The sequence below is a fragment of the Molothrus ater genome, chromosome Z, assembly GCF_012460135.2.
Source record: "Molothrus ater isolate BHLD 08-10-18 breed brown headed cowbird chromosome Z, BPBGC_Mater_1.1, whole genome shotgun sequence".
NCBI classification, from domain to species: domain Eukaryota; kingdom Metazoa; phylum Chordata; class Aves; order Passeriformes; family Icteridae; genus Molothrus; species Molothrus ater.
The window spans coordinates 38,893,307-38,919,732 of NC_050511.2; the positions used below are offsets into that span (position 1 = coordinate 38,893,307).

Below are 26,426 nucleotides of genomic sequence, written 5' to 3' on the forward strand. Positions count from 1 at the left end.
AATAACCCTTAAAAACAGCTTCCTGCCACCCCTCCTTCCTTCCAGCTCTGCTCCTACCACAGCAGCACAGGGAGACAGGGAATGGGGTTATGGCCAGTTCATCACCTGAGGCTTCTCCCACTGCTCAGGAAGAGGAGTCACTCCCCTGCTGCACCATGGGGTCCATCCCATAGGAGACAGTTCTCCATGAACTTCTCCAACATGGGTCCATCTCATGAGCAGCAGCTCTCAGTGACCTGCTGCCATGAGAGTCCCTCCCATGGACACACAGTCCTCCCAAAACTGCTGCAGTGTGTGTCACTCTTTTACAGGGTACAAGTCCTTCAAGGACAAGCTGCTCCAGCATGGGGCCTCCCTTGGATTCACAGACTCCTTTGTGCATCCACCTGCTCCGTTGTATTGCACTAAATAGTGTATTTAGTTGTTGTTTTGGACTGGGTGATGGGAAATATTTACTGAATATGTTAGGTCATGTGGATGGGTTTTTCCCCTCCCCCATCACATGGTCTCTCCCTCACACACCCCCCTGTTATACACACCTGGTGGTCTGTCCTATGGGTACCCCTCCCCTCGCCCCTCCCCACTGGTATCCCATTGGCCGCGGTCCTCTTTCCCTGCCCCCATTCCCTCGGGTATAAAACTCCACTGCAGGAGTTCTTTCTTATGGACTCTTTTCTACTTGGGTGGTTGCTGCAGCCAGCAGTGTCCTGTCCCAAGCCAATAAACAGGATACTCGTCCCCACGTGGACAAGAGCGCTTCTCATATTTTATTTCTGTCTATGCAAGTCCGTGTGGGCCAGAGTCTGAGCTAGCTGGGTCGGACTAATAGAACAGCCCAGAGAGCCACGGATTATTGCACTGCTCCAGTGTGAGTCTCCTCCACCAGCTGCAGGTGGATCTCTGCATCCCCATGGACCTCCATGGGCTGCAGGGCACAGCTGCCTCGCCATGGTTTGCACCAGGGGCTGCAGCAGAACCTCAGCTCTGGTGCCTGGAGCACCTCCCCCTCCTCCTCCTTCTCCCCCTTCTCCGCTGACCCTGGTGTCTGCAGAGTTGTTCCTCTCATGTGTTCTCACCCTACTCTTCTCTGGTCACAATTATATCTGCATAATAACTTTTTTCCCTTTCATCTTTAATCTGTTATCACAGCTGTGTTATCACCATTTCTGACTGGCCCAGCCTAGGCCAGTGACACATCTGCATTGGAGCCACCAGGGATTGGCTCTGCTGGACATGGAGGAAACTTCCAGCAGCTTCTCACAGAAACCAGTCCTGTAACTCTCCCCCCTCCAAAGCTTGCCCTTGCAAACCCAATTCAATGCATTAAAGCATTAATATTTCAGTGTAGAAACAAGAAAAAGTTCTCTATGTGAGTTAAAGGACGAAAATAATGAAACATGATATAGTCAGATCAAATCCTGCTTATTACAACAAAGCACACCTTTTATCACACATGACATAAGACTGGAATTGTAAAAGGATACGGAGCAAGGATTCAAGAGAAAGCCGGAAAATCTAGCTTGTTAGACTCAAGATGGAAATGACAATTATGGAGTTTGAAGATAGTGAACTTTCAGAGATAAAAACAACTAACTCTGAAACAGAACAAAACATGACAAATAAAGATGAAAAGATGTATTCTACCTCTTTAAAGCATGTACTTTATATTATGGCCTTTAGGCAGATAATAGCAAACGGTCACACTGCATGTAACTTTATTGTTATTATGTTATAATATGGATTTATGTAAAACCTTAGCAATGGTAATAATATCTTTTATCCAAGTCTTTGTTATTATATTTTTAAAGTTTCCAGATTTCCTGTCTGAGCATTCAGATTCCACTCTGGGAATCACATTCCCAACCTGTGAGACTTTCACTGCTGGGACTGAGACCCCTTTGCAGTGGGTGGCTCCAGTCACCTTACAGGTGCCCCATTTGAATCCCTACACTCACCATACTCACACTGCCAGACAAGCTTCCTTTGCCATCTCGACCCCACGTTTCCCATAGCAGTGTCCCAGATGCTGGGTTCCTGGAAGTATTTTGATCCTGATGTGGCATCTCAGTAGCAGCATGTGCTGTTTCTAAGGAATTCCTGGGCTTTTACACCCTTACAACCTATGTGCCCACCCTTCATGCCCCTTGCACTTGCCTCTTGGTCCAATGGTGATATTTTGGCTGAGGTCCTCTCCTTGTTCACTGGGTCCTGCAGAGTCTCTACGTGACTGGCCACCCCCACCCCCACCAGCTAGCACCAAGGTCCCTGTGCCCTTTGTTAGCAGAAGGTCAGTGCCTGTTCCTGGCCCATTTGATGGGGCTCCAACCATTTGCTGCCAGCCAGGGCACAACGTCCAGCTTGTGCACAAAGCTCTCAGCATTAGGGTACTCCTCTATAAGCATGTCCATCTTCGGTGATGGAGCTCTCTTTTTGGCTTAAGACTTCATGTAGTCAATTTTGCTTAGTAGAATTGTGTTGCTGGAAAATGTATGAGATAGCTAGATTCTCTAAGTGACACAGTGTTACCCTCTCTACCTGTTTCCCTCTCTACCCTGCCCCAGAATGGCACCTTGAGCCATGTGATGTGTTCAGGATGTGTCTCCCTCAGGCAGGAGAGATGTGGGCATAGAAAATGAAATGTCCAGGGATGAGAAAGTGTCTGTACAAAAGGTCAAGGACAGGATGACCCTTGCTGCTGATTAAATACTTAGCTGCAAACATCAGAGAAACACCAGTCAGCATTCTCAATTCTGTCTTTTGTAATTAGGCACTTTTGCATCTTAAAAAAAAAAAAAAGAAGAAAAAAAAAAAGCGAGGGCTGTTTTGGTAAAGATGCCATAGTCTATATCTACACCTGCTAGGTAACCTTGCGTAGGGTGCTGTTCTGTGCATGTGAAAAATCCACTTGTGGAGGGAATGTGGACGGGACAGCCACTTAGGCAGGCAGCCCTCATCTTCACTTAACAAGAGTTACCTGTTGTCAGAAAGATTAGGCACCTGTGCCTTGTATTACAACTAGGAGATTCAGGCTTTGCATGCAAATACGTAATCATGCCAAAGCCATTGCTATTACTTTTTGGTATAAAATTCCAGACAGAGCATTTGGTTAAAATGTAAAATTCAAGTTTTCCTTGTCTGTCTCCATTGTTTGTGTAAGTATATAACTCGACAATCACACACTGATTGCACATAGTGAAAAGCTGTGAAAGGAATGAGAGGAAGGTGTTTTTACCAACAAACTGTGGGCCTGCTGGTAGATAGAGCCAGATACTGATAGGAGAAAGAAGCAATGGTAGGAACCATAAATTCCAGAGGAATTCCACTAATTGACACAGACTGTTACTCACTCAAGGCTGCGCTAAATTCCTGGAGTTAGAAAGAAATAACAAGAGACACAAAGAAAAGGGAAGGGGGGGAGGATGCGCATTGGAAGAGGGTCTGTATTAGGCGATTTGGGAAGTCTGTACCTCTCAAGTACCTAAAACAATGGGAAAAGAGAGAAGGAAATGGGGCTGAGAAATTAGGATAAAAAGGAGGATGCATCCCCCAGCAATTTGAGAGATCCTGTGGGAAATTGCCCCATGACCTCTCCTTTTATTCATGAATAAAGCTATGGGACTCCACTCCACTCTTTTTATGGGACTCCATTCTGTCTCTTTTTTGGACATAAAAACCTCTGGTATTTTGGATTAATTTTCCTGACAGCTGCAAGCAAAAAAGAGATTGCAAATTAATTTCATTTGTCATGCAAGACTTTTAATCAGTTTGGAGGTTGGAATCTCTTACAGAAATTTTGTTTTGATTGACAGCGCAGAGCATCAGAAAACTAAGGATTTTTCTAAATCTTTGCATTAATTTTAGGAAACAGAATTGTACAGATAAAGATAAGATATATTTATAGCCAACACTGGTTTTGGCTGTCATTGTGGAATCTCTCTGAGCAATTAGATTTTTTTTTTCTTTTGAGGCTTCACGAAAAAAAAAGCAAATCCCATGGAACACCAAATCTCTAATCTTACTGCTGAAATATATCTGAATTCCTCATATTCATCCCTCTCCAAAGATACTGTGACCTTCAAAGTACCTATTAAAGCTGTAAGGACATTACAGTCAGTGATGGCACTGACCAATGATAGTCGTCTGTCATCTTTCATACACAGCATAACCTAGATTCAAACTTATAGAATATTTAAATAAAAATATTTCTAAAATTTCTAAAAGAATTTTTGGATACAATGTGTGCTGAGTAAATCTAGTGTAGATGCTGCAATTGATACCAAAAGGCTCCAAAAAGATCTGCAAATATTTGGCGAGATTTTTGATATGCTGTAGTAATGTGATGTTGTTAATGTCTTTCTCCAGATTAGTACAGGACAATGTACCTTTCCAGTTTCTTCTTTGCACTGAAAACACATGAGGTTTCATCTTTCTACAAAATAAACCAACAATTCAGAGGAAAGGACAGTTGATCTAAGTGAACATTTCTTATAAAGTATTTTTTTCATATATAAAATGTATATATTATATCATATATATTTTTTTCATATTATAATATATATATTATATCATAAATTGAAAATTTCATCATGAATTTTTGTTAATTATGGCTAGCTACATTTTACAACATAAGAACTGTGCAGAAATAATGATATTTTTCTTTTGTTGACTTATATTTTTCTGCTTTTAATTTGAAGTATAGAGCCTGAGAGATTTGACTCAACAACCAGGATTTTGTAAAGCTGTTTTGCAAGCAGATAATTGCCTGAAGTTTCTGTCATTAATTCCATGCAAAACAGTTCGTGTTCTCTTAAATGAAATTGAAACTTGAAAGGGCACTAAGTCAAATTAAATTAGTTTTTTAATTCTGCATGCCCTAAGCATGCAAAAGTGGGTCTAGATGATAGCCAGGAGAGATGCAATGACTATGTTCAAGGCTTGGAATAATCTGTAGAGGATAAACCTCATTTTGCTTTACAGTGGTGTCTACAGACTTATCAGAATCCCAAAATTAAGATAGAAAAGGGCTGTCTTTAATCCTGCCTTTTGAAACACAGCATGATTTCTGATACTGTTTCAAGTTACTGAAATAAGGATAAAATTAATTTCAAAAGCAGGTGGTATATGCAGTGAAGTTATCATGACAGAGGAAGCGTTAGTTTCATGGAATAAAGACAGCCTCATCACAGAAATCAAGACTGCAATCACCATTCTTTGGGCAATTGTGGCTGAAGGGCTAAGATTTTGTTGTTACTGTGGCTGATGAAAGAGGCACTGATATTTTGCCCGCCCAGGTGCCTGTCCCCTGCGGAAAAAAGCCTTGATGAGTTTCCTGGCATGTCACTGTTGGTCATATTTGTTGAGACAGCAAAAGTACTCGCAGCTGGGTCCAGCTAAGGCCTCTACAGGCGTGCTGCTCCAAAATCTGTCACCGTGGCGGCTCGGTGGCGGCCGGGGAGCCCCGTCCTGGCTTTGGCTGCCCGGAGCAGCTCTCCGAGCCGCGCTGCGAGCGGGTGGCGGTGCCGCGGCGGAGCTCGCTGCCCCGCTCGGGCACCCCGCGCTAACACCACGCTACCTTATCCAAGAGTGCCGGCAGCAGAGCTGCCCTGGGGAACGCCCAGTGTAAGGGGGCGCCTCTTTCCTTGGCGTTGCGGAAAATGCGTGTTTTATGATTGGCTTTTCGCAAATATCGAAATGGATATTATATGTGTTGTGTTAGAAAGTTACGCTGTATTAATTCTCTTAAGTAGTGTGCTAAATATAGCTTTAGGTTATAACAAAATGTTGAAATAGAAACTATGCTAAGTAAGATACTTTTTTTAAAGAAAGGACTCTCAGCGAGATAGCAGCCACAGGACACCTAAATCTTTCAGAGAAAAAGAATTTATTGCCCTCTTATGAGAAGAAACTAACTTCTTCCCGCCTTGCTCAGGCTTGAAGGCACCGTTAAGATTCAGAGGAAGAAGTTGACGATGACCAGAGAGAATCCTGTGTTTGAATGGAATTTATGCATTATGTATGAGGTGTATGACTATGCAACAGGCTATTGTTTTTAAATGTTAATCCTCTGTTAACGGGTGTCCTTTTCCGGGTTTATGCTGCCCAGAAAAAGGTACCCGGACGTCCGTAGCTCCTTATTTCTATTGTCTCATATTGTCCTAATTCAAATTGTCCAAATTATTATTACTCTAATTGTATTACTACTTTCATAACCATTTTAATAGTAATAAACTTCTAAAATTTTAAAAAAATAAGTTATTGGCGTTTTTCACAATGTCACTTGTTGGAAGATGTAGGTTGTACCCAAAGACCCGCGGCGACACCGTTGTGTGACAGCGCCACCTTCGAAGCGCTGTCGCCAAACACCGTCCCCAGACGGGGCGGGGCTGTAGCGCTGCCGGGCTGGCGGGGCCCACACCTGATGAATAATAGAGCAGCGCACCGCATTGGTTAGCGGGCGTGATTGACAGTTCCGGTCCTGCACAGTAATTGGCCGCAGCTGGGCACCGGGGGCGGGGCGGAGCCTGGCGCCGGGATTGGCTGCTCTGTTACTCACCAGTCGCGCGTGCAGGCGGTGGGCGGGCTCGGCCGCGCTGAAAGGCGGCGGGGATGGCGGTGGGGGGTGTGCTGTGGGGCTCCATTGGCTGCTGTGGCCGGGGCGGGGCTGCGGAAGGTGCGGCGGACCGCGGGCGCTGGGGCGGCGCGTAGGCCGGGCCGCTGCTGCTCTCACCCAGCGTGTGCCTTGCTTCGTCCCCGCGCAGCGGCGGCAGCCTCCTGCGGGGGCCCGGCAGCCGCCGGGGTGCACGCAGGGGGCGGTCGGGGAGGCGAGGTGGCCGCGCGGATGATGACGGGGCTGGTGGGCAGCCCGGTGGGTGCCGTCATGCAGGAGAACTTCGGGTGCTCCGTCGCCAATCGCTTCTGCCAGCTCCTGGACGACGAGTCAGACCCGTTCGATGTCCTGCGCGAGGCCGAGCGCCGCCAGCAGCAGAGGAAGAAGCGAGATGAGGCGGCGGCCGTCGCTAGGAGAGCCGTGCCCGGCGGCCGGGCAGGCGGCGGCAAGAGGGAGAACCAGAAGGAGCGCCGGCAGCCGGAGAGCTCCCCTGCACCCTCCCTTGCGGCGCCGCCGCAGCCAGGTACGCGGGCAGCACCCCGGCGGGTCGGGGGCGGGCCGGACCGGAGGCCGGTTTTGGGAAGGAGGGAAGGCGGTGCCCGGCGCTGCGGTGCCTGGTGCGGGCCCCGCGGCGCGGCGTGGGTGGCTGCGGGCTCCGCGCTCCACCGACTTCTCGGCAGCTGTGGCGTGGCGGGGGTAGCGCTGTCATAGCGAGGCTGAAAAATCCTGGTTCCCGGTGGGGTCGTCGTGGTGAACACACCTGAAAGTCCCCTCAGAGAAAGCAGTGACGCTTGGGCACGGTTCCAACACGATGTTGCCGAGCACTCTCAGCCGAGGAGGCCTTGGAATATGTAAATGAAAACTTCAGCAATATCCCCAAGAGACAAGTGCAAGAGCATAAACTCCTACGCTGCGGCATCTACAGCTTTCATGGTGGTTTAGCAGCCCTGTTGCTGCGTTTCATTGCTTGTCACTCTGGACAGTATCCTTCAGTGTCTGAAGTTTCCAGGCTTGATTTCTCGATATCTGTGAGTTTTTCTGGCCTTTCGGTGTCTTCAGAGTTCTGTCGTCTCCAGGGTTCTGTGCTTATTTTCCTTGAGCTTGCATTGGTGAGCCAGCCTTTGAATAAAACCTTATTTCCTGGGGTAACTCTTCAGCCGATGTTCAGGAGTGGTCATCTTCTAGCTAGGCTTTGATGCGTAGTACTGCTTGGGGAAAGAGGGAGTCAGTTGGCTTTTGTACTAAAATGTCCGTCACAGTCCTCTTGGCAGCTGGAGGCTTTGTGGGCTATAGCTTCCTGCATTTGGAGCTGATTGCTAGTCTTAGTGAGTCTGATTGTTACTACTTACCCAGTATTGAGCTTCAGGTTGTTGGATTCAGTATCCAAAGTATCTGAGCAAACTGGTGGATGGTTTCCAAATATTGAGAATCTTTGCACAGAAGATTCTGGTTTCACACTTTCACTCTGGTTTCAGGTTTTACACTCTGTTGTAAGTTCCCATTTTCCTGCAGGAAGCAACGAAGCCTAACATATAATCTTCTATTAAGATATTTTCTTCCTGTAGTAAAAGCTCCTGTTAAACTCACAGTAATGGTACTATGTGTTTTAATGCCCTAGGAAAAGGCTTTTGAATTAGGTTGTTGCTCCATCAAGTTGTTGCCAGTGCTACCAATTCTATTGCTTAGGCTTACACTCTTACATTCTTCCCAACAGCAGTTAGTAGATGCATTTTTAGCAGTTTGTGGAGCAGAGAATCTTCGATGCTAAATATGCACTGGATAATGAGCACCTTTGTAAAGGAAGATAAGTTTTCACTGTCTTCATGGGCAGTTATATGAAACTAGTCTGAGATTTCTCTGCTATTATGTGACTTAGTCTCCTAAGACCAGTACTCAGACTATAACAGCTTATTTTATTTAAAAGTTACTTTACTGTAATTGTAGTTGTCAACTAGAAGTTGAAGGAGTCTGCTCAGTGAACATCAGAGTCTCAAGTTTTGATGAAAAAGTTCTTGAACAAGATCTGGTGGTTATCAGTAACTTACCATAGTAGTATGTGAAGACCATCCTTTACCTCCCGCTTGCCCATAGGTGTCACCGTTCTTGGCAATACACAGTGGCTCTGTGGCTTGGTTGCAGAAATTTCTTGTTAATGCAGAGATTTCTTGTTAAGAAATCTCTTTTCTCATACAGAGACAACAGGCATGTGCACCTTGTTTCAATTTCCTGCTGATTTAAAATGGAGAAAAGACTGCTGACTATAGTACCCTTAGCGAAAGGGCATTAAGATCTATTTTAGGAGAGTTATTTCTCTTCTATATTTAAAACACACACTTTCTTCTTTTAACATAGCATCTGTTTGGGAATTTGTGTGTTTGTCTTGGGCTTATTAGGAAGTAAGGACTATAAAAGTACAGTGCTTAAGATGCTAAACCAGTGTGGATAGTCACGACTTGGTCTTGACTGTGTTCCTCCTTTGAATGTGCTGTGTTAGTGAGTCTGCTTTGAATGGCAGAGAACCCTCTGAGTTAGGGTAAATACACAAATGATGATGTAGCTGACAAATGTTATGCAAGTGTCATGTTGAGAGAAAAATCTTGAGGTTTTTTGGAAGGGAGTAGGTCAGCTCTTTATTGGTGCCATACAAAGTTGGTTTGTTACGTAGGGTTCAAAACTTCTATATTTTATATAAGATTCAGGGGGCTATCAACTTGACAGTTGAGAATGACCAACCTCCTTTTACTCCCACAGTTTGGCATAAAGCTTCTAATAACAGATGGATTGTCAGAAGAGTGCGCCTCTGTTTGGGGAAATAAATAATATTGATTAAAATTACTAAATTGTTAAACTAATTGCTAAACTTTAATTAAAAAAAAAAAAGAAAAACATAACAGTCTTAAGACTTTATTTCTAGACTTTCTTAGTGATTTTTTTTCCCTCTGATTTTGGGCATAACTACCCCTAACTTCATTCTACTTATTAGTAATTAAAACACCAAAACAATAGCATCTAGACCCATCTGAACAGCAAAATCAGAGTCTAGTGGTATTACAGTTGAAATGATGGAATTCACTGTCTTGTACTAGTGTTTTTGGAATCATCACAGAATAGGGTTGAGAGGCTATGTTGGAAGGATGGTCTGGTCCAAGCTTTCCTAAGAAAGATAGCCTTGAAGACCTCATCTGCTACCTTGTCGAGTTGCATTTTGAAAGCCTTCTTTGATGGGAGTTTAACTCTGAAAAAGTTGTTTCAACATAAGGTAGCACCAGAAAGAAATTCTTAGCACAGATGAAGTATCTTCTTGTGCAGCTTGTCCCCACTATAGCCACTCACTTACATGGGGCTCCTTGTGAAAAGAGCCTTCATCATTGTAGCCTTTCTAATACCTGGGTACTGTGATGTGGCTTATATGAAGCCTTGTCCTGGGAAGAAGACAGTCTTTTCTCAGAAGGCAGACTCACCAACCTTTTCATAACCTTCACAGCCTTCTTTTGGATATTCTGCAGCCTGATCATCTTCATAACCCTATTTTGGACCCCTCCAGACTGTTTTATCTAATTGCTAGGGTATTTGCTTGTGTGGACTACAAAAAGTCTTGCTAAGTTTCATGATTTTTGTTTTATTCTAGTATTATTTCTTAAGCATATTGAATCTGTGAAAAAGGGTCTTTCTAAAGACTCAAAGCACATCTAGTCTTCTATCTTGCAATATAAGAAGTTTTACAGTACTCTGAGATTTTTTGTGGTATTATGTTTTAGTGTTTGAGTGGAAGGTTTAGTCACAAAGTTCTGTAAGGTAGGTTTGTGGGGTTTTTTTTATGTAATTCTTCACTGAGTTTTTCAAAGCAGGTTTTACTAAATTTCTGGAGATATTTTCAATTTGAAGCAAACGTCCTGAGAGGACTTTGCCAGAGAATGCAATACTTTGAACTCTAGAATCCAAACTATTTATTATGAAATGGCACAACTCTAAGGAGACAACTTTTTAAGCTTTGTTTTTTATGGAGAAAATGGACTTCTATTTCACTGTCTACCAAAACCTATACTTTTGACCTTAAAGGTGCATTTTTTCTCTTCTCTGGACTGTTGTTTTGTGATTTTTAGACTGTATTAGCTGAGGATTTGGGTAAAGGCTGGTTGTAAGTATTGCAGCTCTTGTAATTGCACCACTTGATGTTAACTCAGTTCATTCTTACCACAGTGACCAAACTGCATTTGCCAGCTCTTTATGCAAAAGGCCGAGTTGCAGAGCTTGCATTCTTTACCAGTCCAGGAAAATTAAATTTGTTGATCATGCAGTAATACTCTCTGTTCTTTTGAAATCTCTAAACCGTTGTTGCTAATACTTCTAAAAGGTTTTCTTCTTTCCTATACATATGATGACTCTGGTAACATTTATATATAGCTCCTAAATACTGTGCTTTTGAGTTTTTAGCTGTGGTTTTAAAATGGCGTGGAATTTTCTATGGAGTTTTATCTTAGACTGACTGTGATTTTCTTATTTTTTAATAGTTTATCCTGATAGCATTCTTTCAACTACAGTGCCATAAGGATTGTCTAAAGGAAAGCTATGGTAGGCAATTCTGTAATTCAGCAAGTACTGGCAGACATGTAAACAAAGTGGCCCAGGATAGAGTCTAACTCTCTGTGTCTCTTTGGTGTGTTGCTTGCAATAGCTGAAGCTATTGTTTGAAGTTTGCTATTAGAATCACACACATTTAAAGGGGAGAAAGTGAAATTGTTTTCGGAGTCTTAATTCTTTTACTCTCTAAAATATAGCAAAATAAGAGTTTGAATGAGAATAAATTTCCTTTTACTATTACCAGTTATGAAGTTTTGTTGTAAAGAAAGATTAGTTGCCTGTGTATAAGTTGTTAAACAAGTTTATTCACCCTAGGGTTCCCACAGCTGGCATCCAGTTTCAGGAGAAAAAACATTAATAATTTTGTGGTATTGCAACAGGTACAGCTCAAGCTAGGTGCCTCACCAGAGGGATTTAGGGTACAAAATCCCAGGTATTTCTTTGTTCTTACAACCAATGCTCCTATTCTTTGCACGCTTCACACACCTTGCATGCACATCTTGCTCCAAAGGTGATTTTTGTTTTGGAGTCTTCTTGTTCATATCACTTTTTTTTTTTCTGTAGCTGTCCTTATCTGGATGGGTTGCAGCTTTTGATGATAGCCATGACTTCTTAATCTTTTAGTTTGCACTGGTCTCAGAGGCTCCTTTCACTGTAGCTGAACAATAGTACAAGACTCATTCAGCATTTCAAGGTAAAAGCTTGCAGCTTGTGGCCTAAAACTTCAGCACTTTGCTTGTGCTAAGCAAAACAACTTAGATAAAAGAATTCAGCTAACTAAGCTCAGTATATAACAGTCCCCCCTTTGTTTTTATTAAGCTTTCCCACTATTATCAGAAAGAACTCATGAAGTTTTTCAAAGCATTTAACTGCTATTCATAATGTCACATGCGGTGTTATTACAAGTAACAGGCATAATATCCTAAAGCTTTAACAGCAAAGTAAGTACATAGTAGGGTGATATGTGACCACTTCCATTTAGATTCTAATTTGGATTTCTGTGAAAATACTTTAATTAATACTTCAGTGATATCATTGAGCATACTTTTTTTTTCCTCAAAGCTTTTTTGCATTTATTTAGCATACTGAGTCAACCACTGATCTCCAAGAGGTTGATCCTAGGTGTAATTGTTTGCCAAACACTAATCCTGTTGGTATCAACCTTAGATATCGGGAAGGGCTGTTTCCCAACATTGCATAGTATCCCAAAGTATACTGCTCATAAGCTTCAGGCCATTATAAACCTATCTGACTACAAGTTTGAGTTTGTTTTTTTTTTTTTTTTCATTTTGTTGGAGCCTTTTGTATGAGCTCAGGAGTGTACTACAGGAATATTGTCGGCAGAAATATTATTTTCTGCTGAAGCAAGGGACTCTCATTTTTTCCCTAGCATACCCATTGCATGACACACTCCAAAAGCTTACTTAGACTCAATATAAATAGTGGCACTTGCTGATCATGTCACCACAAGGCTGCTTTTGCTAATGCAATTAGTCTGGCCTCTTGGGTCATCAGCAAGGGTTGTAGAGGTTCAGTTTCAAGCCCCTCAAAGTTTCTCACTAATGCATAGCCTCTGTGTTGTTTTCCATTTACATAGTATGGAGATCCATTGGTCAACAGTATCAGATCCAAGGTTTGCAGAGGCTAATTTTACAGATCTGTCCATAAGTGGCTGGAGTGAAACACCTCATAGCAATCATGATACAGCTCACTGTTGGAAAGAACAAATAGTAGAGCTGCTGAATTCAGCATCCTTTTAAAGTAGTAATAATTAATGATTTAAAATTCATAACAGTTCATGTTTTAACTGCCGTAGCCCTGGTGGTTAAGTTCTTCAGTACCCTACTGTGCCTAAAAAATTCCTCACAATTGTTTTCTTTGCTACTTTGTTTGGTCAAGATATTTGTACCATAGCCTTGGACCTATTTTGGGTCTACTTTGTCCTTTTGAGGTATACTGGGAAGAAGGATAGTCTTCTTTCAAAGCTGGAAGGGGTTTCCTCCCTTTTTTTTTTTCTTTTTTTTTTTTTTTTTGGGGCGTGGTGGGAATTGGTTTTTTGTGTTCTGATTTTTTTGGTTCGGGTGGGTTTTGCTACTTGTTTATTTGTTTTTTGTTTTATTTATAGATTAAGCCCAAGCATCAGTTCTGCATTAATGCTGATTTTTCTCCACAGCTTTGTGACTGTGGTTTTCAACAATTCTGGTATTTTTAGCTCCTTCTGTATGTTTTTGGTGATCACACTCCTTCCCATAATGATTAGATCTATCCATTCAGGTAACAAATGTAATTCTGTATCTCATGTCTGTAAGAGGTCTTTTTTTATGTGGGGAAGTCTTCTGTCAATGTGACCCTTCCACAAACACTCTTTTTCCAATTTGTTCTTTGTAAGCAGTTACCTCTCTCAGCTTGTGAATTGCATGCCAGCTACCACTGTCACATCCTTACATTAGGAAGTGGGAGAAACAGCAGGGTTTCTGCTTTAGTTTATAGTCTCTGATAGCAGTTGCAAGCTGGGCTCCTTGAGGTGTTTGTCTGAAGTCAAGGCTTTCTAAAAAAAATGTTTAAAACGAAAAATTTAAAAAAGGTGAAAGCTCACTCTCTCAGTACAGGCCAGTGAAGAACCACAAAACCTAGGGATACCTCTTTCCAAGCAAAAGTCTCACTTTTTGAGGATGGATTATATAGATGGAGGAACTTGCTGAGAGCTAGACAGCAACACTGGAAAGGCAGCTAGATTTTGCTGCATTATTTTATATCCATCTGTTAATACATAGATATCCAGTGTCTGGGAAACCAAACAATGCAGATTATAAAAGTATAAGTTCTGCTTTTCCAGTAGCAAGTTCTGTATACATACTTATTAAAAACATTTCTCTAGAAAGTCTTTTTATCTAAGTGCTGCAGTGTTAGCAAAAGTAATACTAATAGTGAAGTATTATTGTGGGGAAAGTGAAAACTACTGAAGTATGTCTGCTCTGTATGATTTAGAGTTTTAACAATATCTCTCATACAACTGAGCTTTTTTTCTTTAGCACTGTCTAGTTCTAGTACCTGGTAATTTTAGTATTTACAGATTCGTTCCTGCTAATAATAGCTCAGCTGCTTCTTCTGGGGAAAAAAATGCTAGGTCTGTTGAAACACAGATCTCTGTTCTGATTCCTCAGTTTAGAAAGTAAAGTGATAGGCAGCTTAGCCAACAGACCGGGCTGATGCAGTAACAGTCCAGGAAAGCTGTGGTGAAGTGGGGAATGGTGGGACACGTATTCAGGTGAATACAGATGTAATTTTAAGACACAGAAAAACCACTTTAAAGAGAGGCTAAACTAAGTAACTAGGAAAGAGTGATCTTCAGTTTTCAGAATTGTGTTTGTAAGGCCTCAAGTAGATGATCCACAGAACTCCAAAGCTTTTTTTTTGTGTGGTTTTGAAGAAAACCTGCATACTAGATTATATAGACAAGCAAGCAGACAAAATTGGGGTCTATTTGGAGAGGTAGTTATTAGCAAGCATTCAAAATCCTCCTCAACCCCAACAATGGCTGAACAAAACTCTAAAAAGCAACAGTTTTAATCCTCTGCTGTCACTGCTGTCAAGCTCCAGTCTGGTTTTATTTACATGCAGAGCTGAAAGCTGGGCTGTCTTTTTGAACTGATTCACAAGCAGGTCACATGAACTTTTGCCCCAAGGGTGACTTGTCCTACTAGAGAGATACAGGTGTTGCATACTGCCTTAATCCACTACTTCATGTCTGTCAAACCAATTAAAGATGTTTTTGTGGCACTTACTTCCTGTATGAAAGACTTTCTAGTGTTTAAAATACATCTGCAGTAAATGAAGCCACCTGTTAAAATCAAAGTGAAATAGCCTGACACTCAAATTGGAAGTAGAACAGACAGCTTCATCCAGTACTCTCAGTGCTGCTGACATGTAATATACTGACATGTCTGGCAAGAAGACTCGTTTTGAAGTTGTTTTGAAGTGCTTATAAGCAGTACTGGGTAATAAAATGAGACACTATCTTTTTAAAATGACTTCTGCATCTTCTTTTTTTGTCATTGTTTTGCTAGTTTGAAGGAGCTCTTTGAATCTCAAGGTGAAATTGAGGTTAATACTAAATATGTAGGGATTGGTGCCTCTGACTACTGCATTCTTGCCAAAGGAATCTTTATAGAATAATTGATGCTTCAGATAGCCAATGAGAGAGGATCAAAAATAAATAACATCATAGTCTTTTATGCATTTTTGTGCATTCAGATCCAAACAAAATAACTAAAATGAGGCCAGAAATTAGTAGTAATTTTCCCAAGCAAGATTCCAATTTAGAATTAACCCTTGCGTAGCTGGTAGTGTAGTTGAAATGTGTGTAGAGCAGATGTTTCCCAACAGCATGTACTGTTCTGTATCATCTGTAATTTTGCTTTGTGTTAAACTGTCCCGATTTGAAAAGCTTACTCAGAAACTGATTTCAAAAGTTGTCCTGTATGCAGAGATTACATCGTAATTTGGGTAATGCAAATATGCTCAGTGGTCTGAGGGTCGAGTAACTTCAAACCTGAGAAGAGAGAATTACTGGAATGTATTATGTCAAGTGGTTTGTAGTTTAAAGAAAAGCAGAGCTGGAGTTGCTTCTGTACCACATATAAAACTATCTTCTCTGTGCAAATATGACTGTTCTTACTGCATAACAAAAAGCTTTATTTACTACATTCACCAAGTGGATAGTTCTGGGAAGCCTTCTCTTTACAAATGGTATTAGATTTCATCCTTACCACCTAAGCTTTGATCAAAAATCTTCTGATGTGGGCATTTCTCTGGGGCTAAGAATTAATTTGCATATTAATATTGTGACATAAAATAGCCTTTTTTCTCTCTATGTTCTAGCAACAGAGGTAGCCAGGACTGTCACTTGTCCACTAACCTGAGTTCAGTAATCTGCTCAGCATTCTGCAGTAGTTCAGTACTTCTTGTGGAAACAGTAGCTTAGATTTGAGACCAATCTTCCTGTTCCTTACTTGATTGACCTACACTATTGGCTGAGAAAGGTGTTGGTTTAAATATAAAGGCCTAGCAGACAAAATGGCTTGCTTCTGGAGATCTTGCTCCCAGAGGGAGAACAGAATTTGGGAAAATGGTAAAGGAGGCACATAAAGAACCGTAATCATCTGCTAGATGTATACAGGTTGAGTGTAAAACTTCAGTTTTTTTCTATTATAATTCACAATTTCTTTTCATTCATTCTGCCCAACCCGATCCTCCTCAACCCCAACAATGGCTGAACAAAAATCTAAAAAGCTTAAGTATATTTTATCTTGGAATATGTTTATGTTCTAGAATCAGAGGTGTTGAGGTCTTTCTACTTACTGTTTGGGTCTCTGCCAGCTGAACTCAGTGACCTTTAGTGTCGTTGAATGGTGCTTTCCTCCGCAGAACAGCAGTGTGAGAGGTGACCCTGTGCTGGTCGTTTGATACTGTGGCCATGAGCTTAGAGGACCCGGAGGCTTAGACTTCTAAACTGAGCTCATCTGGCAGGAGGTGTGTTGTTTCACAATCATCACCTATCTGTAAGGGGTCATTCTCTTTGCCTCGCCTTCATTGCTTCTGCTGCTGTCTTTCAATTAGTCTTTTCCATTGAAGCTTCTCCACCTCATCCTGTACTACACTTTCATGATTCTTGAAAACATGAGAGACACGGGTTTTTTTCTCCCTCTCTGTGACTTGTGAGCAAAATGAGATTTTTCTTTAGACTATCTTTTCTAGAAATCTCTGACTATCAAAACCCATAATATTTTGCAGGTTCATCAATACAGAAGGTAAAATAAGTACGTGTCTTTCAAGCAAACAGTGTCTGGCAACATTAGCTATAAGGACTTTTAATATTCTGGTGGACTTGGGTTTGGATGTGTAGCCAGCTCACTTCAGTGAGTAGTTTGGTAACTGCAATTGTGTTACTATTGAGCTGTCAGTAATCCCTGCGTGTGTTTGTGTAGGCCCAAAGCGAGTACCCAGGCAGGGAGAACAACAAGGGTTCAGTAACAGAGGCACAGAGGGGAAACAGGACAAAACTGAATGGAGACCATCTTTCAGGGAATACCGTCCCTATGGAGCACAAAGACAAGTGGAATTCTCAGTGGAACGGTATGTATCCTGCCGAGAGAACTAAGGTCCCTCACAGAGGATATTAGTGTGCAGGTTTTTTGCAAGACTACATACTTCATGGCTGTAAGATCTGTAGTTTCAGCTTCCTTGGGGGTTGAATTGCTACATTTTTTGTTGAATGTTAGCAATATAAGGCAAAACTGAAAAAGTTAAAGATCTGAAAATGTACTCCCTAGTCAGCAGCATATTTATAATGCTAGTTTCTGAGCTCACATACCAAGCCTTGCAGAACATGTAGGAGGTTGCAAACTGGAATTCACTGCTTGGACAGTGAATGCATATTGATTTTGCTGTCTTCATAAATATTAGAAGATTCCACCTAAACCCTTAATGCTTCAGAATGTGGCTGTTCTTACTTTATACCACAATAGTTGATATTTAACATGTTGTCTGAAATTTTAGCAGTTGTATATAAATATGGGTTTAGATGGTGGAGCTATTGCATATAAAGTTGTGAAGACTTGACCGTTTTATAATGTTTTCTTTAGTTTCTGTAATGTTTTCAGTGTTAATAACTGCTGATCTTTCTGTTTGTGTGCTGTAATAATTCCTCTAGAGTTCAGTTTATGTCCATTTTCAATGAAAAAACCAAAACAGCTGTAGTGTGTACTGTATAAAGATGCACTCTACAAATTGTGCTGTAGCTGTTATATACTGATGTATCCCATAGCTGCACAAACATAACAATATGATTTTTTTTTTCTTCTTGTTAATTGTTCTATAAAAACAAAAGTCTGACTAATTACCTTCTTCTTAGACCAGTGGAAAGATTAGACTATGAAAGACCAATAAGAGGCCGTGGTGGGGGAAGAGGCAGAATGAGAGGTAGAGGAAGAGGTGGTGGATTAATTGGAAGTTTTGATGGGTTTGACCAAAGAAGAAAACGTGAACCTGAAAGACAAAGTGGGAATGATAAAACGTAAGTGTTCTGTGTGCTGTTTCTTACTTGGTATACAAGTAAATAATAGTCAGCACTGCAGTACTGTCTTTTACGTATTCTGTTCCCTTCCATATCCAGGTTGGCTGGCAAAAAGTCAATACTGGTTTTAGTTTGAGGTCGTAAAAAAAGGCAAAAACCTCCTAAACTCATAGAATTGTTTTCCTCTCTAGAGGTGTGAAAGCAGATGACAAAAAGGATGGAGGTGGACCTCACAACTGCAGAGCAATGAAAGATGGTATGAGGTATGTCATATACTTGTGCCCGTCATAGATCATAATTTTCTGTGGCCTATGTTAGATCATCATTTTCATCAGTTTCATGTCTGTTTTGAGCTTTATAAACATCGCTTTCTATTATTGTTGTAATTAATGTAATTTTACATTTTTTTAACTTGGCTCCTTCATGATGGTAAGATTAAATTGAAGCAAAGGCATGATGATGTTTGTTCATTTAAGACAGCTGGAATCTTTTGACTGGAGCTGAGTTGTGTTTTAATGGAAGTAAGTTATTATTTTTCTCAATAGTCAAGTAAATGGTATTTAATGGAATTGCTCCAAAATGCTAATTTTAAAATTCAAACTCTGTTACTGGGTTTAAAGACCAGTCTCTTTTCTGGAGTTTTATAGATAATTTCTAAATTGCAAAATGGTAGTACATTTCAGTGTGGTTCTGAAGGTAATATTGAGTTGATTGTACCACAGAAGTACATTTTAAAGTGCTAGAAAAATCAGTAGCATAATGTGATTAATGGCCACTTTGAGGTAAAAAAAATTAGGACTTTTCCATTCAGTTCTGTATATCTCTTAGGGGTACTGATTTCTGTTCAGGTTTGTGAAACCTCACTGATTATGCTGGCTTATATCTATTCTTTGTACCTAGCAATACATGCTCTTTCCAGTAGCTTTTGTTCTCATATACATCTAGAACTCTTTAATTGAAGGCTGATAAAGGATGGAGAAAAAGTAGTGTCTTGAACTTGTAGCAAATATATTTTGCTACATACACATTGATTCACAAAATTGTTTTAAAAATAACATTTTATTTTAAAATCAAATCTAGTTTTAAAACTCAGTGGATTCAGACAATCATGCTGAAAGTTTGAAAAATATAGCCTTGATGTGTAATAATTTTTGGGTCTTGATACTCCAAATTCTTCTGAAAGTTGTATTAACTTGTCTCCCTCCTACAGAATTTCATAATAAGAGTAGGTAGTTTAGGTACCCTGGGTTTTCAAAGGATCAGTTAGATTAACATTTTTCTGAACTGATAGTGCAAAACAAGCTAGCAGAAAACTATCTTCTGCAGGATATCAGGGAAGGCTTCATAAACTTAAAAGATATTTATTGGCCCTTACATATTTTCTTCCTAGTTGAGGTGGTTTGTTTTGGGCTTTTTCAGTTCAATAGCATCAGAACTTCTATCAATGTTTTCCTGTGATGTGGTAGAGGTGACATAAAATTTAAGCTCTCTGAACAATTGTAAAAGCATGTCTGTGTCCTAATTGTGCTAATCGTGCATTGAAGCTAAAAGGTGTTAATTTTAAATATGTATGCCTGCTACTGGAATGAAAATAAGTTCCTGCTATCATTTGACAGTGAATTAAAGTCTATTTTACAGAAAATACAAACTTGAATTCTTTAAAAGAAGCAAAAAGGCAACTCCAAATTTCAGTGTTATACTGACAATTAATACTAATCATGAATATTATTCATGATTGAATTATTTCATCTTCATACATGCTTTTACTTTTTTTAGTGAAATAGGGTTTTTCCCCAGTATTCCCAAAATATACTTGTTAATTGCTCAACTAGTCACTTAGTATATCTTTCTGCTTATGATCAAAGAGTTTTCCCTTTTTTTTTTTTTTTTCCTTCTTACCAAGGAATTCTGGTAAAAGAAATAATGTATTGACTTGGCTTTTTTTCCGGTGTGACTCATGAAGACTATGGTTTTGTTTTGTTTTTTTTTTTTTTTAATGTGTTTTGTTTTGGTTTGTTTGCTTACTGTTTTAGTGGGAAGGAGCAGACTGCATCTATGGAGGAGACTGTGGAAACTCCTGAACAGCCTAGGACATCTGAAGGAGAGCCTCTGAGCAAGTACAGTCAGACAAATATTTTCTGTCTAAATGCAAAGGAAACAATTAACTCTTACTGATGTACTTGTATTGAGGGGCACACTTGAAATGGGAACTGTGAAGTTTTGCTAGTGCATATATTTAAAAATAGAAGAGCTTTGTTTTGTATTTGTGAGTATGGAAAATATGTCCCTAATTCTGACTAAAGCTTGATTTATACAGTTGGAGGTTGCATTTAATTGCACAGTGATGCTTAACTTCCTAAGATTTGGTGATAATTTAAGGAGGAGCTACATACTATGTTTTGCCTTTTTCACTCATCTAATTTGTAGAAACAACCATGCTTTTTGTTCTCTGACAATAGATATTTGAGGTGCTCATGCAATTGTACAAACACATTTAAAATATGCTGAGTTACTCTAAGTTTGTATTCACCAATCACTAATATCATGCAGATATCATCAATTCTTGAGAGGCCATGGTAGAACTTGGAAAAAAATTCTGGAAATGCCATGAGCCTTAGAATAAGGAAACTGAGAAAGAAATGTGCCCATTGTCTTGTGGCTTTCATTCTAATCAGTGTCATGGCAAATAAATGAACACTGGCATAAGAAAAATAACTGGACAGTCTTGTCTAAGTAAAAGATTGAAAGAATAATTAAAGAGCATGTGGTGCATATCTCCTAATGAGTGAAAGATGGTTAGTGCAGTATGTCAACCTCTTCTATTGCTGTGAAGCCTTTTTTACTTCATGGAGCAGCTCCAGATATTAGTGATATGGGTTAATTTATTAATTATAAAGCTAACTAGATGACAAAACCTGTTTTATATGTTCAGGTTGTTTAACCCTGTGAGATGTTCAGTTGATATAACTTAGATTTCTTTTAATTTTAGAGTAGGTTTTAATATGTAGGTAAAGATGTATACACATGTAAAAGTGTATACACATGTCTTTGAATGACTTATGACTGAAAAAATATTTCTAGGCTAACTTAAATCAGATGGGCAGTGTAGGTACAGTGGCATAATTACACTATATTAGCTAAATATGAAAACAGTTATTCACCTTTTTTAAAATTTCAGTTTTGTTGCTTGTACCTTTGTTTGTCTCCTGCTTGTACTTGTTTCTACTTGAATTCAAGCTCTTTGTAGATATGTCCCAATATCTGTTCATTGTAGAGCTTAAGGTGTGAGAAGTGTATGCAGTGGAAAAGGCCTCTGGCAGAATTTGCCAGTTATCTTTAACTTTTTCATCTTTCATTTAGAGATCACTAGATATTCAGTCAGACTGGGAGCCTTTCTGGAGATTTTACTTCTGTTTGTATTTTTTTTTAAGATTAATTTAGGCATAGTCCACTGAAATTAAAATTATTCAAAAAAAGCAAGTAACCTACAAGCACAAAGTTCTGCACTGTGTACTCCTTTCAGGGCAATAAATACTGTCCTGAAGGCTTACAAATCTATATACAACACATGAGCTACATAAATCTCCCTGCACTTACTTTTTGGGGGGTGTCAGCTTGGTGACCCTATGTATTTTAAAACAGGAGATATTGTATGAATAGTGCCTTTATGGATGGTTGTATGGCATACACCTTAACAAGATGGAATTGTTGTTGTTTTAATGTTTAAAAGCAAAAGCTGGTAGGCAATGGTGTTCAGGCTTCAGGATATACTTAAAGGTCTTACATGCTTAGGTTGCCCCTGCTGTCCAGATAACACACATTAGGCTACCTTCTGCGTTTGCTACAGCCTCAGTATTATACAGGGTTGTGTGTTTGCTTGGGCTGCTGCTAGGGTCATTCTCATTTTGACACTAAAATGCAGTGACTGCAAGGTAACCATTTATTTTCTACAACTTTATTGCAGTTGTGTGCTTGCATTGAGAAAGTGATTGAAGACTTGAGGTTGTCTCATCTCTCGTTCTCTTTCTAGTCTGAAGTGTTTCCATTTAAAATTACAAGTAAAAAAATGTACTCTTGGAATTTGGGAATAACCTGTCTGCATGAAGATGGTGTGGAGCTTTCTGATGTGGTACTGGCTAATTTCCATGCAGCTCTGGAAAAGAGGTTCTGTGGGCTTCTGTGACTTATGGGGTCTTGCCTTTAAGACTCTGTTTTGCCATTCCTGAGCTTCTATTTGCAGAGTATTGCTGGATAAGAGTTTCTTTTATACTTGTGTGATATAAGTCAAGGTGTTTCTTTCCATATCCTCAAATCTTGAGTGTATCAACAGTTTTTATTTCTAGTTATTATCATCCCAAACTGCATGCTAATATGGGGGTTTTTTGCTGCAAAAGCAAAACCTAATCTTGACCCTGTATAAAATACATAGGTAGTGCAGAAGTATAAACTTTCCTCACAACTGCTTTTGGTTGGACTTTCTTCACAGTTCAAACAATGTTACGCACTTGTGTTGACCAATTCAAATTAGATTTTTTGGTTTCATTCAGTACAACGCATGGGCTAATCAACAGCTGTTCCTAAAGGTATTTGCAGAGCTTATATTTAATCTTGTGGAGTTTTCTTACTTTTTTATTCACGTGATAGTTTTCCTTTTTGGTGGAGCTATGTATCTTATTGGTTATGTAATAGGAAGCTCTAACAATTTATCTTCAATGTTTTAGCTATTTCTCATTTGTTTATTTGTTTTGTTGTTTGTTTTTTGTTGCTTAATGGTGGCATAAAGCTGTTCATAGATCAGGCCAGAGCTTGATAAGTATTTGATTCAGTGTTTTTCTTCCATAGTAAGTTTGTACAATTGTTTGGTCTTACCTTATTTAACTTTAAACTTTTCTATAGCTGGTGATAATGCTCTTGTAAATAATGTTTAGTGGGAAAGCTTCTTGTCATTGACTTCTTGATAAAAGCTGGCTAAGCATTTGCTTTGTGGAGCTGAATAATACAAAAACTGTTCTGAGAGAGACCTGCTGTCATTATTTTTAATATGAAAATAATAGGTGAATAGCTCAGCTAAATGGCGTTCTTTTCCATTTACCTTCATTCTGGTAAAAGCAAAGGTATTTTGTTTTACTGTATGCACAGCAATCAAGGCATAGTTAAGAGGTTATTGTCATCCACTGGAGACACTGAAGCAGTAGGAACTATTACTGAAGACTCTCATTTAGTGATTTGCTAGGACTTTCACTGTAAATTCAGTTTGTTCATGTCCAGAGGTTGTGCTTAGTTGTCTGGCAGTGTTTTGTAAGCATGACTGCTGGTGTGCCAAGACCTTATTAATTTGATTAATGAAAATGCACACTAAGCAGTTACTAAAAATGTATAACGTTAGAAGGTAGATAGTAATATACAGAATGTACTTCCATTCTGGCTTGGTGCCCAAAATAACTTGCTGCAATTAAGTGTCTGTCCAAAATGTGGTGTGCAGGTTTTTGTTGGTGTGCTTCACTCATACTTGAGTGTCTCGACATCTTCACTCACTTGAGAGTCTTGACATCCTAAAACAAATTTTTACTCCTAATAACCTAGCAATTAAAACCATCCTTTGGAGTAAAAACCAAAACCATACTTTGCAGTTGAAAAGACCAAATATTTGCAGTGTAAATCTGCAAGTATTTCCTTTGGAACTGGCAAGTGGATGTTTTTGTTGTATGTATACTTTTGAAAGGAATACCTCTGTTTGCTTTTTGTGAGATCAAGTTGCCGTGTGGTCAAATGTCCTTGTGTTTTCTTATGATCATAGCAATTTAGACCTGAAAGGGGTCTTTTGGGCCCAAGGCATGACCAATTTTAATTGTTGCTTCTGATACATGTCCAGTTCATTTTAATGTACTCTGCTACTGGAGATTTCAATGTCCCCTGATGGTCTTTCTAATACTTAGAAAAATAGAAGCTGCTATGTTAGTTTTTTTTTTCCTCTTGGATGTCTTGCCTTAACGTAATGGATATGCAAAATTTTTTTAGCATTATGTATATTTCCTTTGTGCATCTTTAAAAGATTCCCCATTGTACATCATGTGTTTCAGACTTGCGTCTTGCAGTGCTACTGTGGACTTCTCATCTGTTCCCATGTAGAAGACATTATTCAGTTGAGATGTTGTTCCACCCTACCAGCAATAACAGCTGTTCCAAACAAAACCATTTATGTGGCTCCCTATCATACATACTGTGTTGTTGAAGAAGGAACAGATACTTGAGTGCAGTGCTCCTGCACAATCCAGGGAGTTGAGGTCCCTCCTTCAGAGCTTCTGCCTTGTTAGTGGTTCTTTATGTGTTTGGGTGGCTGATACATTTGCCTGAGTGTACATATTTCTAGTTGTTCTTGGGACTTTCTGGTGATTGTTGTTTTGGTTGCTTGTTTTCAAATCACTGGGTCACTTTAGCATCTTGTACCACTGAATCAGAAGCTGTTCAGTATTCTTGAATACTTGCACTATTGCCCTTCTTTTGGGCAATCTTTGTGCCACAGAAAATGCAGTAAATATTATTTTACACTGTTGAACTCCCATTCACATTCTTGGCTTGCTTTTGCAAATTGAAATATTGATAGCTAGTTCTCAAGTACTTTTTCCTGTCAGTTCTGCATCTTTCTGCATCTCTTGCAAAGGACTGAAACATTGTCTCTGTAATGTAGTGAAAGGTTCATGGAAGAGGAGGAAAAAAGACTTCCAAAGTTCAGATATGCAATTTAGTGAGATATGGCTTAGGAAAAAATTAAATCAGTCTAATAGAGACACTTTTATTAGTTATGATTCTCTTTAATTCCTCTGAGTATTTACCAGAAGTCTTGTTTTTCTAACACTTATTCCCAAAACTGAAGCTTCAGATAATTGATCAAAAGTTGTTTGGCCTCTTACTCTCGAGGACAACAAATTGAAATGGTTTTGGGGCTGTGTGTTCTTAGTGCTCTTACAGATGCAACAGTATCTGTTGGTATTTTTCCAGAAGTAGCTGCTTCTTTCACCAGTATCCTTTTTATGTAACTCAGTAAACTAATTTTTTTCCCTAATAGTCCTTCTAATACAGTTTCAGATGGTAATGAGAAGGGAACTACAGACTGCTTACCAGTCTTTTAACCTTGAATTTCTGGTTGATAAAGCTGGAATTTTCAAAACAACAGGGCATAAAGGCTTGTCAGAGGGGCAGGCATGTAGAGCAGGACTTCTTTATTTGTTATTCTTCTGTGAAGTGAATTTAGAACTAACTTGTGTTAATACTAGAACTAAAATTAAGGGCTGCTTTAGTGTTCAGTTCTGCTTTTCCCTTTCATATGCTGGGTGTTTAGAAAAATAATGTCTAATTTTGGCAAGAAATATGAATGCTTTGGTGCAGAATCTGGTAAGAAGGACTAAGCCTGTTCCCATATAGGCTAGTTCTATAAAGTACAGTCCCAAAAAATATGTGTATTCCATTGGGTTGCTTGTCCAACTTTAAAAACAAAATACACGCAGTCACTGATTGTCATTTGACTCTGCATCTTTCCATGATAAAAAAGTTCCAACTTGCACCTAATAAACTGTATATTTACATTGGGGAAATTATAATTTTTGGTAGGACTGTGGAATTATGCAGAAAACCAAATCCATCATTCTCCCACAAGACAGGTTCTAATGAAGGGGCTTTCTAGAAAAGTCATTGTTAGGGAAACATTTAGTCAACTCCAACTGCTATTGTAAAACATAAGTTTTCTATGTAAGGAGAAATGGTTTCTCAAGCATCTTGGAGTAATCAGTGTGGGCTTTCCTGTACAAGTCATGGTATTTGACTTGTTTATGCAGCAGACAGTTATGGTGGTGTAGGAAGTTGTGCTCTCCCTGTATGTGATGGTGGTTAGTAGGTAATAGCTATCTGTAGGTATCATTAAATGTATACCTGTAGTATTCTAAAAGCTGGTGTCCTGGCCAGGCCTGTCTTGATCAGCAGCAGAAAAGTGGCAGAAGAGTACTTAAGCATGATCAGTGGAAGGGAAGTTTTTTTGCTTATGTAATTTGTCTTATCTCTGTGTATTACAGACATAAAACCTTTTGTCTTTACAGTTCAAAAATATGCAAGGCAGCCTCTGATGTATTCCATATGTTTTTCTAGAACATATAATTATTGTACTTAGTG

General features: G+C 39.7%; 1 protein-coding gene across 2 annotated transcripts in view; it reads left to right on the forward strand.

Annotated features, from left to right (window-relative positions):
- Positions 1–6,730: 6,730 nt before the first annotated feature.
- HABP4 (hyaluronan binding protein 4) overlaps positions 6,731–26,426 on the forward strand; it is a 30,035-nt gene continuing 10,339 nt past the window's right edge. For both annotated transcript variants that reach the window (XM_036403148.1, XM_036403149.1), the window contains exons 1-5: positions 6,731–7,130; positions 17,176–17,323; positions 18,102–18,263; positions 18,455–18,526; positions 20,297–20,380. In XM_036403148.1, the coding sequence (XP_036259041.1) occupies positions 6,839–7,130; positions 17,176–17,323; positions 18,102–18,263; positions 18,455–18,526; positions 20,297–20,380 (758 nt within the window). In that variant the 5' untranslated portion in view covers positions 6,731–6,838. The remainder of the gene's footprint in view (positions 7,131–17,175; positions 17,324–18,101; positions 18,264–18,454; positions 18,527–20,296; positions 20,381–26,426) is intronic.